General features: G+C 30.3%; 1 protein-coding gene across 1 annotated transcript in view; it reads left to right on the top strand.

Annotated features, from left to right (window-relative positions):
- Window positions 1-1,360: 1,360 nt before the first annotated feature.
- Window positions 1,361-15,731, top strand: part of LOC106664388 (adenosine receptor A3) — a 55,311-nt gene continuing 40,940 nt past the window's right edge. The window contains exon 1 of the mRNA XM_014390065.2: window positions 1,361-2,020. Coding sequence (XP_014245551.1) covers window positions 1,534-2,020 — 487 coding nt within the window. The 5' untranslated portion in view covers window positions 1,361-1,533. The remainder of the gene's footprint in view (window positions 2,021-15,731) is intronic.

Below are 15,731 nucleotides of genomic sequence, written 5' to 3'. Positions count from 1 at the left end.
AGGGTTACATAGTTTCAACAAAGGGAAAGAGATTGGTTTGAGAAATTTGAAATTAAAAAATGTAAAATTGAACATGGTGATAAATGCATTAATAATATAACAGATTTTGATCTAACTCCAATTTTAAATATGTACATAAATAATATCAAACATCCAAACAATTAAACTAATTATTTTAATTGTTATTATTTTTATAGTAATTTATAGTAATATTAAGTATTTATTATTCTAATATTTATTTGTGTTATAATTTCCGCGTTTCGCACGTTCAAATTGAGCGTCATTAAAAATATCAGCTGATAATTGGAACGTCGCATTGGCGGAGGTATCAGCGGTTTCACTTTGGCAATTCATGTCGAGAGACGTGCTTGTGGAAGTCCATCAGGTTGAAGATGATGAGCTAAAAGGCTCGAAATCCGTATCGTTGCAAAACAACTTACTGTGAGTAGGAATTATCCTTTAAAAAGTATTATTAACCTTACCTTGCTGAAATCTTCAAACCAAATGAAAACATCAATGGCAGCTTACTTGAAGTAGCCACAAGAAGAAAATATAAAGCTAGTCTTACCTAAAGAACTAGGACAAGAAATTAAAAATTTACCTGCTAAAAAGACTTCAGGATATGACCTTATCACTGGAGAAATACTAAAACAATTGCCAAAAAAGAGTATAGTTAAACTAACATACTTATTTAATCCTGCAATCAGACTGAAATATGTTCCCAGCATCTGGAAATTCGCAGAAGTCTTTGTGTAAGGTCTTGGTTGAGATAAAAAAGTTTTAGTGTCATGAGCGGGATTCGAACCCGCGACCTTCGGCTCAATGCGCCGCTGCTCTAACCACTTGAGCTAGATGGTTCAAGCAGCGGCGTATTGAACCGAAGGTCATGTGTTCGAATCCTGCTCGTGACACTGACTTTTTCATCCCAACCAAATCCTTCCATAAAAAGAATAATTAATTGAAGTAAATAGTTATGTTAATTAGTTTAACCCAATTAATACCTACTCACATAAAGCGTAGTGCTATTCTTGTAGTGTTTTTATTTTTCAGTCGTCTGTTGACACTCAAAATAAAAATGTACTGAGGAAGAGGCGGAAAGAGCCTCGACATGCATCTACGTAGAAAGTAAAAAAAAATAGAAAAGCTTACGAAGTTTTTTTATTTCATATTTTTATTTTTTCCATATCTTGTAATGCACTGTATACATTCTATAAGAATATTATTTGACGATGGAATATACTTTGATAAGGATACTATTGTACTTTTTCCGTTTTTGCGGAGAATACGAGGTGTTAAGTGAAAAAATATGAATACAACTTGACCTGATGAGTCCACTACTATAGTGTAAACAGAATAAATAGTGGTATCAATGACCGGATAAACAGAAGCTTGCCAAATTTGTATTTGTTGACACCTGTGGAGTAGACTTGAGATGAACTGTTGTGATGGTCATGAAAGGTGGGGGCGTACTGGGAGGGGGCGGCTGGAGCGAGGTTCACCGGCAGTCGGACGCGTGAGTTTCATGGAGACGGGATGGAAAAGAGCGACAACGACTCAATGCTAGTCGAAGATTTGGAATACTTCGGATTGTTCAACGGGAGCCGGACGAGCGAGTTTTCCACCGAGGTCGAGACTGGGAACCGTACCCTGGCCGATGACATGCGGATGAACACGGTGTACACGATCTGCGAAGTGTCCGTCGGTTGTCTGGCCGTTGTGGGAAACACGCTCGTCATCCTTGCCTTCAAACGAGAAAAGAGACTCCGCCGGCTGACTAACTACTACATCGTATCACTGGCGATCGCGGATCTTCTCGTCGGCCTTCTCGGCATCCCTTGTGCACTTTTGTCCAAAGTCGGTTTGCCGAAGCAGCTCTACCTATGCCTGACGACTCTATCCCTTCTAGTCCTACTCTGCACCATATCGATATTTTCTCTAGTCGCTGTTTCCGTCGACAGGTACTGGGCAATTCTCTACCCAATGGCCTACGCAAGGAACGTCACGTCGAAAACAGCTATATGTAAGTAATTATGCTACTTTGTTAAAAGTGTTCACAGTAATCAATAAATGTAAACCATTTTGAATAAAACTATTCATTATTAACGTAAGGAATAATTGGAAGAAATTTGTCTTTTGAGTACTTGAAACTTAAAGTTGAAATGTTCCGTTTTTTAATATTTTTATGTCGCCGTTCTACTTGCTCCAATCATCTATGTAAATATATCATTTTACAGTATATATTATGTATTGTATAAGAAACTTGTATGTATAGAAAGATATCAAGGTTCATCAATAACCAAAAATGTTTACAATCCAAATATTTTTCAAATAGAATAGGTCATATAGATTTTTATTAAACTAATATGAAATATCATTTTAGCACCTATACAGACCCCTAAATTTGAATGTTTGTTTTAATTTAAAATGATCACTTTTTTGACCCTTAAATTTTTTCCGATTTTTGAGAATTCGTTTTCGGAATATCTTATCGAATCGGCTATAATCCAAAACCGGCTAAAATGATTTTAATGTCAAACAGACGATTTGAAAGGAGATGACCTTTTAACAACATGTAGAACATCAAAATATATAACTATTTCTATAAGAAAATAAACAAAATAGCAATATTATTTGTCAAAAATTAACCTCGTTTTTTAGATAGAAATACTTAACGTTTTTAATACTTGATACAATTGTAAAATGCAATTGACAATTTTTGTTAGAACGTATTTTTAACCATAAAAATTTGTTATCTAGATTTTGAGAAAAATGATGTTGCAGTTTGTACTAGGAATTACAGTCAGGTCGTCAAAGTTATCAGTCAAAAAATTAGAAAGCCGATGTCTAAGGATTTTATACCACTAGAATCGCTACAATGAGGTCAAATCCAAGTTCTGACCATTTTCAGACCTACTTTACTTACAGAATGTTTGTCAAAATGTGCAAAAAAAAGTATGTTTTATTTTTATAAATCATACCAAATTAGAATATCCCGCGTCGAGAAAATTGCGGAATTATCAAGTTAGTTCGATTTTATGAAAAATGGTAACAATCATTTAAAAAACGGTTCATAAAAACGTTCAATATACAGGGTTTCCAGAACTACTGAACCTCAAAAAAAAAAAAATATATTTTTCTTAGCATAAGCTCTATTTTCAAATATTGCAATAATTATAGGTTTTTCAATTTATGAAAACGTAAAAAATTAAAAATAGTGTTTTTAATTGGTATATTAGATTTCCATTTCAAGAATTGTTAAGCCAATTAGATTTTATGAAAAATGCTAACCAATTAAAAATCCCTTCATAAAACCGTTAGATATACAGGGTTTCAAACTTTTATTGTTCCCCTGGTTTTCTCAAAAACTACTTCACCTCGAAATAATTTTTTATAATTACTAAAAACAGTAGACATGGAATTTAAGTTTTTTAAAAATAGTAACCTACATTTCCAATTGTTTATTCATTAAGTCATTAAATTTGATAAAAAAATACGGTTCATAAAAACGTTCGATATACAGGATTTGAACTAACTAGTGCTCCGTAGTTTTCTCAAAAATGCAGGACCTGTGATAAAAAATAATATTTTTCCTAGCATAAGTTCTACTTTGAAAGATTCCAAAAGTTACTGGTTTTTTTCTCAGTTTAAAAAATTCGATTTTATGAAAATAGTCAAAATCATTGGAAAATCGGTAAAAACGTTACTTACAAACATTGTAAAATTTGCAGTTATTGTCAATTTTTTTAAGTTAAAAATCTAAATCTAAATTTTCATTTGCAGATTCATTAAATGGCGAAAAACAATTTAAAAATCAGTTTCTTAAAAAGCTTATCTACTACAAAAATAACACGTTAAATCAGAAACTGCAAAAAGAACATCACCGTTATTTTTAAGACAAAAATTAATTTTTCAGTTAAATAATTTAGATAACAAAAAAAATCAAAAACTAAAATAAGTTGATTGTTAAAAAAATGGTCAAAGTTTTTTCCTGTATATCGCAATACAACGAACTAATAATAACCAATTGTTAAGAAAACAATAAAAATTATATAAGTCTAATCTTGAATGTTTTGTAAAACCATTAATTCAGATTCATTCTATATAACGTTTGATTTTCTTTTTTTTAATTTTTTCTTNATATACATATAAATTAATAACTTAATGTTTAACATTCAAGATTATTAGAAAAAAAATTGGCGATTTTTGTAGACAATTATAGTGTTATTTTAGTAATATATACCTCTTTTGAACAGATTTTTAAATAGTTGTAGCTATTTTTCATAAAATTTAATGAACTTGATGAAAAATGAAATGGTGAAGGAAAACAAAACCTGTAATTATTGCATTGTTAGATAATAGAGAAATTCTCAAAAATACTGTTCATATTATGCGCGAAGATTGATTAGTTTTTGAAAAAAATCCAGGGACAATACAAGCATTTCTGACTAGACTCTTTAGTATCATTTGATTGCTACAACAAAATAAATTAATCGTTTGTTTGTAAAGTTATGAAAAAGCATTTGCTATAAATTTGCAGTCTTAAATCTTTCTTTCGACTGAATTATTATCACAGCACAAAAAAAAAATATTTAGGACGAACTAGAAATTTTGAACTGTTAAACACCATTCTAATCAAGAAAAACAGCCAAAAAGCTTGTTCTGCTAGATGGTGAGTTATTTACGAGCTAATTCAAAAGTTCGTTTTTAATTGAAATTGTAAAATTTGAATTCAAACATTTCACTCATTATTTATTTCAACTTTTGAAAAAAAAATTAATAAGGATACCTCTGGAGTCAACGGATCTCGCATTCGTTTTTTCTTAACCATCAAAATATAGTTCAATTAATTTTGCTTTGAGCTTTCTTACAAAGTCTTCTATTTTTGACATTTATCGTTTATGATGTTATTAATATCAATCTTAATATTACAATTATATATGAATAGCCACATATAACGTGAATTAAAAAAAACCACTTTTTTCGTACTGCTGAATAAAACTCAAAAATTTAATTGAACTAGTTAAATTAAACACATAATTTATAAAGGATGAAAGCGTTAATTTCAACTGTTATAAGTAGATTTCAAATTTTCTAACAGTGTAAACCATTAAAAATAATTCCAAGTCCTTATGAAGGAGATTATAAGCAAGTTAGCTTTTTCAAATTTGCCCTATTTCTTATATTTTAAATATAATCACTTATCATTCATTAGCATATTTTTGATTAATCATGTTTTGGTTCCGAAAAGCATTTCTTGTTTGTTAACGACTTCTTGTTTATAAACTCGAGGAAATTAGATTAAAGGATTATTTACTATTGATCAAATAAACAATAGCGCTGAGAACTTTTCTTCAAATTTTATGTAACAGTTGTTTTATTATTTTTTAGTATTAAATTAATATTGTTATGTTCTAATCTTTTTATGTTTGGTTCTTTGCCATTATGCCATGTGGATATGTTTTTCATTGCAAATTATTTTTGTTCTATACGTTGTATTATTTCTAATGAAGTAAGTAGTATTTCTAATGAATACATCTCTGGGTGGGACAAAGTGTTGTGCTTCATTCCTATTTGTATTAGCATTTATTTCGTTGGTAAGAAGTGAATTCGTAAAGTTATCTCATTTCTATCTTCTCCCATTTTGCCCGCCAAGCAAATCGAAAGTTAACCTGAATTACTGCATAAGCGGTGGTATGCTGATCGGCACGTGGTCTAAATTAATGTGAAAAACTAAATTCGTGTCGGTATGTAATGGGATAAGTGCCAGAAATTCAAAAAACAATTAAATAAATCACAATACCTATTTATTATGACAATTACTTTGAATTTTATGAAATGTGAAACCGATAGAAAATATTTATTAGGAAAAATTTTAATTGTACCCAAGATCTAATCATTAAAATTCAATACTGAAAAGAGTTGGGTTTTTTATTTTTCCACTTTTACCCAGAAGATATTTCACTATTCAGATTTTTTTTTTACCTTTCACAACTTTATTTCATAAAATCTTCCGTATCTCATAAACTAATAAACATAGTTTAAACTGATTACACAAATGGAATGAGCATAAGCTTTAATTATATTTAATTATATATATATATATAAATTGAATTAAACATTTATATATATATGATTTTATAGTAACCGTAATTTAACAAAATACAAAATCACTTGGAAGATAAACTTTTACAAGTTTCAAACTCCAAGAATAATTAGTCATTAAGATTTTAAAATTTTTATAAAAAATAATGAAAAACTTACATTGTAAACTAAAACCCCTCACTATTTGAACTAAGCAAAAATAAAAAGCACCGAAAAAAGGAAACGATGCCTGTCTTCTTACAAAATCGATTGTTTGGTTACTAACGGTTCAAAATAAATATTTATTAAGATTTTAAAACTTCTATAAAAAATGTATAATAAAAATAATACAAATCAAACAAAAAAGATTCTTTGATACGAAACATAAAAAACAAAACCATTCCAAAATTAAATTATATTGAACGTTTAATTTAATTTTGAGAATATTTTTATTTTTTATTCTGCTCAATTTTATAACAAAGTGTCTTTCTTTTTACTTTGTATTACTATAATCATTTTTTATAGAAGTCAAAACCTTAATTAGTAATTTTTAAAACCTTTTCTAATCGAAAATTCAATTTAGCAATTAAACGTGAATTTTACAGTGGTGATAACTGGCCTTTGAGAAATTCAGTGCATGTGTTTACATTTATCAACCTTTTCGGTAAGCAGCAAATCAAAAGAGAAAATCTTGCTTCAACTTTACACATGAACTTTTTAAACTCGTAAAAGTGTATGTTTTAAGTGATTTTATGCTCTGTATGCTTAAGGTTACAATTAAAAAAATAAACTCATATGGTTTTTCATGCTCTTTTCATTGGCGTAATCCATTTTCCCGTAAGAATAATATTTCATGAGATACGGGGACTTTATGGTATAGCGAAAGGTTCAAGTAACATGAAAAGTGTATCTCGGATAAAATTGAGAATAAGACTTTTGGCAATAGGGGATAAGTCCAATTCGACATTCAGGACAACCTCTTGAAGTATTTATTTAAGTCTTTTCACGGGATATCCTCTATTGTTGTTGTATTTGGTTTTTTTGCCTAGAATAAGAAAATAATACGCGAAATTGTTTTAAATGAAATTAGACACATATCATTATATTTTATTCAATTATTAAGGTTTTTAGTTTAGATAAAAAAGTCAGTGTCACGAGCGGGATTCGAACCCACGACCTTCGGCTTGATACGCCGCTCTCTAACCTTGAGCTATCGTGACTTCGATCCACATGGGCAATAACTTCTCACCTCAACCCCACCTTTTTAAATTTTCCCTCCTTTTTGTTCGAATCCCGCTCGTGACACTGACTTTTTTATCTCAACTAAAAATCTTAATTAATTGAATGATATTAATTGGTCAAGAGGACCACGAAAAATAGTGGATTATATTTTATCTCGTGAATGTGTTGGGATTGACAAAATTACTAAGTAACTATACAATAAAAGAAGACAATAATAAACTCTCTTAAAATACAGAAATACATTTATATAATTTTAACTTACGCTGGTAAATTGTGTTAGCTTATAAAAATAAAATCGAAAGAAGAAGAGGTAGCTTTGGACAAAGGAAGACTCTTAGAAAAATTGAAATAAACTGAAACTTCTTTTTCTAAAACTCGGGTTGGAAGGGCTTAATATAATTGAGAACTTTGAACCACAACTAAGACAACACCTTGCACTTAAGGAGGTAATGGAATAGTGAGATTTATTTTTATATCAGTTCATACATGTCGTTTTACACTAAATTACATTTTAGTCCTCTACGGAAAATTGAACAGGTTATCTAGTTGAATTTAGAAAACGAAAATTGACAGATTAGTCTTTTTTTGTGCTCAAAATATATGGTTGAAAAATTGAAAATCGTCTTGTAGCACGGATCCTGAAGCAGATATTTTTATTAACATTATTAAAACTGGATTTTCCTATTAGCTCTGAATCGTTTACTGTTTAAGAGGTTACAGTTATGGTTATGTTCATGTTAGGGTTATATTTATCACTAGCTTATTTAGTTAATGTAAGTGAACCCAAAATCCAGTCAAACCAGAGAACTCGTGCAGTGAAGAGCAGTTAACCCTTTTTTAATAGTCATATTTATTATGCCCATAAAACGAACCAGAACTGGAAGTACTTAAATTTGTTCGTATTCCCAAAGAAAAACCGTTGTACTGGAACATTAAATCTTAGGCAGTCTTACTTTTTTCCTTAATAAATTTTTTTTTCCTTTTGTTGATATTTACATAGTATATTTTTATCTTTGTATATAGTTAAGAAGTTGTTCTTGCAATATTCGTTAAGTGCCTATATTTTCCTTTGAAAGTCTATTCTTGAGTGACGAAATAACTTAATAATCTGAATAAAATAATAGAATGATTTTTATAAGGTTGTTGCACTAAGTAATTCCTTTGATCTAAGAAAATTTCCAAAATCTGCACTGGGTTTGTACCTTATGAAATATCTGTAATTAGGGTAATATTATAAACCTAGAATCGATACGATGAAAACCTCTTTAATCAATCAAAATATTCTCCATTAGTTGAAATACACTTTTCTCCACGTGCTGTGAGCTTTTTTATAAGTTTGGAGTTTGAGAAGTAAGGAATTGTTCGATTGCAGTTTTGAGAACATCTCCAATTTGAAAATTTTTATTTCTTTGAAAACAGCGCAAGGCACAAAAAAGGTGTATGTCAGTTGACCATAGGTCAGGTGTGGAAGAACTTCAATTTTTTAATCTTGAATTTTTTGTATTGTCAATGATGAAACGTGAGGATAAACATTGTCGTGGAGGAGTATAGGTTGACCAAACCTTTCTCTTTTTTGTTTTCTCGGATTTTCTGATAAAAAATGTCTAACTGTTGGCAATACTAGTTTGCTGTTGTTTCACCAGGGTTTAAAAAATTAAAATGGATCAAACCACCCCTTTCCCTCCAAACAGCCAGCATAACTTTTTTTGTGCAGGATTGACCTCGCAATCTTCTTTGGCGATCCATTCATTGAGCTGACGTTGTCTGATTGTCGTACAGGTCTCACTTTTCATCAGAAGGTACATTGTGATTTCGCAGCAAAAGCGAAGAACAAATTTCCTAACCATTCCTAACACAAATTTTGCTTATCTGTGGTTCTGACAATTCGCGTGGTACCCATTCACCCAATTTTTTCGCTCGTAGCACCTACTCCCAATTCGTTGGCATAGTCCCTAGTGCTTTTTGAGGGACAAGACTCAATCACTGCCCTCTGCTGGTGATTATCCAGTTTGGTTTTCTCCCTGCCTGAAACCTCGTTGTCATGTTCAAAATTGCCATTCCGAAACCTTGAAAACCACCGGTAAACAGTCCTTTCGTTCGCAGAATCGGAAGAAGTAAGAGGAATAAAAGGGCTTTAATTCGGTATGAATGACAACTATGTTTGTAAACATTGAAGGAGGAAGAAAATTAAGAAAGAAATAAACAAAACTGACTTTTCATACGGTACAACGTATATAATAACTTGTAAAGGTAAACAATAATAAAATCACATTTAAACAAAAAAATTGAATTGGCTAAAATATATTTTATTCGGATCCTAGTAAAAAAAGAACGGTCGGACAAGTGTCCAATTCGACCTAGTATGAACAGAAAATCTTTCATTAAAACCAGTGATTTCACGTCCTTAGCCTCCTTTCGTAAATTTATGATTTTTCATGTTAAGTTTCCACGTGGAAATATTAGATTTACATTTGTGTCAAACTATAAGAGCTTCGTTGAACTATGCCATTCAAAAATATGGCAATTAGAATTTAATCTATATCTTCTTAGATTAAAGAAGAACTATGAAAGCTGATTTCTTGGCATAACAATAAAAAATATCAAATCTATTTTTGGGATTTATCGTTTATTTTACACTTCAACAGCCACCGAAGCGTTGATTTAACCTGAGCAGTAAATATCAACAGTTATTTACGAGTCTATGATATGAGAATAAAATCGGCCAGTAGGCGAGTTTGAGACTGACATGGACACACATTTGAATCGAGCCTGTTATCAATTTAAGATGAACGAGAATTTTTGAGAGCATGCTATGGCTGATGGTCAAGTGAAAGCGAAATGCTCAATCTAACATGTTTTGTCCATAACATATAATTTAGACATATATTACTAAAAGGACATGAAGAAAGATACATACTAACACATTATTTATTAAATCCATTATATTTAGTGGTCTATTGACCAAATTACTTCTTTCGTATAATTTTTTTATGTAAGGGTTTGGATTTTTTTTTAACCAAAATTTTTCATTTCAACCGAAACCTTACATAAAACGATTAATTATTTGTTAAGTTATATATTAAACAAAAAATTATTCAAATTAACTTAAACTTACTTTATATTTATCTAAAATAATTAGGTCATTGTGTATTTGTTGAAACGACTTTTCAGTGTTTTAACAAGGGAAATTGAAACTAATTGAATTGATTGACTGTTTTAAAGTTCTTTATTTTCTGGGGGAAAATTACTCTTTCCGGACGCAATCCATCAGCCCTCCCATCAATGTTTTCCCACGTAAAAGAATTGGCTGGAACGTAACGAAGTTAGGCTGTTGAAAAAGTTATTAAACGCCTCGTCAGATTGTTAATCACGTTTTTAACGAACAGTTAGCAAACAGTAGAAACTTTCAAATGCTAGTTCAAAGTCCAAAAATAGATCGAGGTTGTTCAACCAAATCTTAAAAAAAATTAAAAATTAACATTTTTTATTTTAATTAAAAATTAACGGAGAGGCGTCGGTGGCCGCAACTGTTTAGGCGTTGGCACGGCGCTCATCACTGTAAGGTCCCGGGTTCGAATCCAGCGGCCCTGCATTCGAACCCGACATACCTACAAATGGGCTTTTTTTCAAAACACCAGCACCCCGAGGGTTGATGTAACCTCTGCTGTTGCGAACCCTCCTAAAAAAAAGTTGTTGAGTGTGGACCGTTCTTGCTGTGGAACTCCATAATGGTGTTTTTTTTATAAATAAATATAAGCGTTTAGTTCTAGCAAGTTTATTTACTTGGGGTGATTTTCATTTATTTTATAATCATCTTCAGCCCCTTAACTTACAGCCTTGTTATTATAGGTATAATAAGTTATTATAGATATAACCCTGGTGTTATAGGAAAATATATTAATATCAAGGCAGTGAGTCTCTCTCTATCTTTCTTTTTCCTGTTTCTCTATCCATTTATCAATCTCTCTCTCTCTCTCTCTCTCTCTCTCTTTCTGTCTACCTATATATTTTTCTTTTCTTTCTCTTTCTGATTTTCTATCTCTTTTTTCTAATCTCTCTCTATCTATTTATCAAACTCTCTTTTCCTCTTTCTAATATTCATTCACTCTCTCACTCTCTCTCTCTCTTTCTCTCTGTCTCTATGTCTACCTATATATCAATCTTTTCTCTCTTTATATATCTATTGGGTTGTCCGGAAAATAATGCAGGATTTTAAGTTTTCATTAAAAAAAATCTATATAAAATATTCTGTTTACGTTTACAGGATTACTCATTTGTANTATCTATTTATCAACCTATCTATCTTTCTTTTTCTCTATCTACCTATCCATTACTATCTCTTTATCTGTATATCTTTCTTTTTTTCTCTCTCTCTATATATATATCAACCTATCTATCTTTCTTTTTCTCTATCTACCTATCCCTCACTATCTCTTTATCTTAAAATTCGCAATCACGTAGTAGTTATGAAATGAAAAGAAAACAATTTATATAATAACAAATATGTTAGTTGCATTATTTTAATTCGTGTTTATGTTTGTTTGAGTTATTTGTAATTTGTTGTTTTTGTTAGAAAATCTTTTTCTTTCCTTCAGAAAGGAGTCTGGAGGTAATTCAAAGAAGAAAGAAGTGTCTCTTTTTTCCAACTTTTCCCGGGCACTTGGGAATGTACGTTTGATTACCATATCTTTGCATTTATTTATGAAACGATTCAATTAGAAATGCGGGCCGGGCTTGGCAATCGCGAAACAAAAAACTGCCCGGAAACCATTTGAAAAGGTGACAGATGACGTCGTCGACTCTCGTTTTCTTCTTGTCAGAGCAGTAAAAACGTCGCGTGCACCAAATGGGTTCGTTACTCGTCACGTGAAAGAATTTCTTACCAAGTGACGTGGAATATTATCTAGCAGATAGTTGTCACTATCCTCGATAAATGTTATATGTGCCAGGCACTTTTGAAGCGATCTTATAATTACATTCTCTTAGTGGTAAAAGCCAGTAATTTTAGTTTCAAATTGATTCAATTTAATTAACCTAACAAAGATATAGTTAGAGAGAAAGAGAGAGAGAGAGAGAGAGAGAGAGAGAGAGAGAGAGAGAGAGAGAGGGAGTGAGAGAGAGGGTAAGAGACGGTGAATGGGAGGAGAACAGACATAAAACAGATAGAAAGAAAAAGGTACCAATATACATGAAAAGAGGTTAAAGGAAAAAAAGTGTAGAGAAAGAAATTGAGAGAGAGAGACAGAGAGAGAGAGAGAGAGAGAGAGAGAGAGAGAGAGAGAGGGAGAAAGAGAGACAAAGAGAGAGAGAGAGACAGAGAGAGAGAGAGAAAGAGAGAGAGAGTGAGAAAGTAAGAGATATAGAATTTTGGGGAGTGATAAATAGTGGGAAAAGTAACAAAGAAGAAAAGAAAGGAAAACAATAAGAGAGAGAAGGATGATAGATTAGGAGAGATAGATAAATACCCTACTCTATATATAGAAAAACATAGCTTCTTCCTTTTCTTACTTGGTTTATTACAACTAAACCTTTTACAACGTATATCCAGAGATCTTAAAATGTCAGACAATGTCAAAAAAATTTATTTTTTCATTACGGCTCAAGTATACATAATGTAATCTCTTTGTAAACTCTCCTTTGACATATTGCACTTTTGATTTTATATTAAACAAAAGTAGATTTCAATTATAATTACGTTGCCACAAAATATCACATTTCTGCTATGTTGTTATCCTTAAAATTGCCTGTTATTTTTATCCCTCGAATAAAATTTACAGTATAGGATAATATTGTATTCCTGAAGTATAAATCTTTGCACGGCATACAAACATTGATTCACTGGAGTTGTTTCCAAAAGGAATTCGAAGAATGAAATGTGTCATTTAGTAAACAAGCAACTGGAAGCTTTTTAAGGTACTTTGTATTATGTGAATTTTCCTTCGTGGGTGAGGGAATAATAAGCTGGCTGAAGGATATTTATACGCACGCAAACAAAAATGACAATACACAGTTTTTCCTTTCATGCACTTACCTCGTATTAATAATTTTTCCCACGTACATTGTGACATATCTGACCCTTGCACAGACACGCATACGCCATAGTGATTGTAGTGAATATCCATTCAAAATATGAAATGTGTAATACTTATGTAAAAAACGACCGATTCAAGCGGCGAGGAAGGCATGATAAGCAGACTTTGATAAAACCGAAGGCTATTTGAGTGCGAAAGTTCAAAAGATGGCTAATTATCCCTCTGTAATAATTTTATTTTCTTTATTAGTCATAACGTCATAAATAAACAAAAATTGTTTAAATTCATGATTGAAACCTCAATTTCAAGACTATTTTGGTTATTACTTCGAAAAAATCCGACTTCAAATAGAACAGGAGATTATATTAAACTTGATTAATTAACTAACTCCCTATTCTTATAAATATTTTGACGAACACTTTCTTTCTCTCAATACTTAATTATTAATCATTAGTTACGTATATTCATAGCATAATTTGTCAAAATCAATAAGAAAAATACAATTTAACAAAATACTAATAACATAATAAATAAAGAGGTATCCAGGTGCCCGCCCTACAATTCTTTTAATAAGTAATTACCGTAGTGTTTTTTAAATTTGGTTTATCCAAATAAAACTCCAAATTTGTTTTACGCAAGATGAAAAATAGTTCACATTGCTATAAATATTTTAAGAGACACTATAAATTTCCAAACACACACATTTGTTTTAAATATGGCTTTCTGCATTTTATTTCAAAGTTATTATATATCACCCCATTCGTTTTTCTACATAAGATAGGAAAATAATATGCTCGATTATATTAAATGTATATATATAAACTAATTTTTTGACCTACTTTGGTGAAAGCATTTTTCGTTTTGGTACTTTACATATAAATATATATATATATATATATAATAAATATATAAATATATAATATATATATATATTCCAGAAAAGTAGGTCTAAAAATTCGTTTTTAAAAACATATTTCAATTTTTTTTACACAAGGTGAAAAATTATTAGTTCTCATAGTTATACATATTTTACCAGACACTTTAACTCTCCAAACACCTAATATAATTGTGATTTATGACAAACGTCGGATTAAATAAATTGGCAAAATCAAAAAGGAAATGGTTATTTAAAGAACGATTAATTTAATGTCTAAAGAAAGTAATTTAAATAAAGTTTTTTTAAATATGCCTTTCTGTATTTTATTTCAAGATAATTATATATCAGTCGATTCGTTTTTCTACATAAGATCGGAAATAATATGATAGATTATAAAATTAGTTTTGACAACAAATTTGTATTTGTTTTTATGGGTAGGATAAGAAAATAATACGCGAAATTGTTTTAAATGAAATTAGACATATCAATATATTTTATTCAATTAATTAAGGTTTTTAGTTGAGATAAAAAAGTTAGTGTCACGAGCGGGATTCGAATCCAACCAGCCGAAGGTGGAGGGCTCGATTCCCGCTCGTGACATAACTTAATAATTTCAACTAAAACTTTACATAAAAAAATTCATTAATTGATATAAATATTTTAACAGACACTTTAAATCTCCAAACACCTAATATAATTGTGATTTATGACAAACATCGGATTAAGTAAATACGCAAAATTAACAAAAAAAATGGTTATTTAAAGAACGATTAATTTAATGTCTAAAGAAAGTAATTTAAATAAATTTTTTTAAATATGGCTTTCTGCATTTCATTTCAAGATAATTATATATTAGTTGATTCGCTTTTCTACATAAGATAGGAAATAATATGCTAGATTATAAAATTAGGTTTTGGCAACAAATTTGAATTTGTTTTACCCCAGATGAAAAATTAGTTCACATTGTTATAAATCCATTATATTTAGTGGTCTATTCACCAAATTACTTCTTTCATTTGATTAATCTTTTTATGTAAGGTTTTGGATGAAATGAAAAAGTTAGTGTCACGACCGGGATTCGAACCCAACCAGCCGAAGGTGGAGGGCTCGAATCCCGCTCGTGACACAAATTTATCATTTCAACTAAAACGTTACATTAAAAAATTAATTAATTGATATAAATATTTTAACAGACACTTTAAATCTCCAAACACCTAATATAATTGTGATTTATGACAAACATCGGATTAACTAAATACGCAAAATTAACAAAAAAAATGGTTATTCAAAGAACGATTAATTTAATGTCTAAAGAAAGTAATTTCAATAACGCTTTTTTTAAATATGGCTTTCTGTATTTTTTTTCAAGATAATTATATATCAGTCGATTCGTTTTTCTACATAAGATAAAAAATAATTTACCAGATTGTATTAAATTATATATATATATATATATATATACAGGGTGAATTGCTACTCGTGCTACAATCCCTCGAATA

This window comes from Cimex lectularius, unplaced genomic scaffold, assembly GCF_000648675.2.
Source record: "Cimex lectularius strain Harlan isolate CLEC.00 unplaced genomic scaffold, Clec_2.1 scaffold345, whole genome shotgun sequence".
In the NCBI taxonomy this organism is placed as follows: Eukaryota; Metazoa; Arthropoda; class Insecta; order Hemiptera; family Cimicidae; genus Cimex; species Cimex lectularius.
Note: the sequence above shows the minus strand (reverse complement) of the source record. Positions and strands in the feature narration are given on the sequence as shown.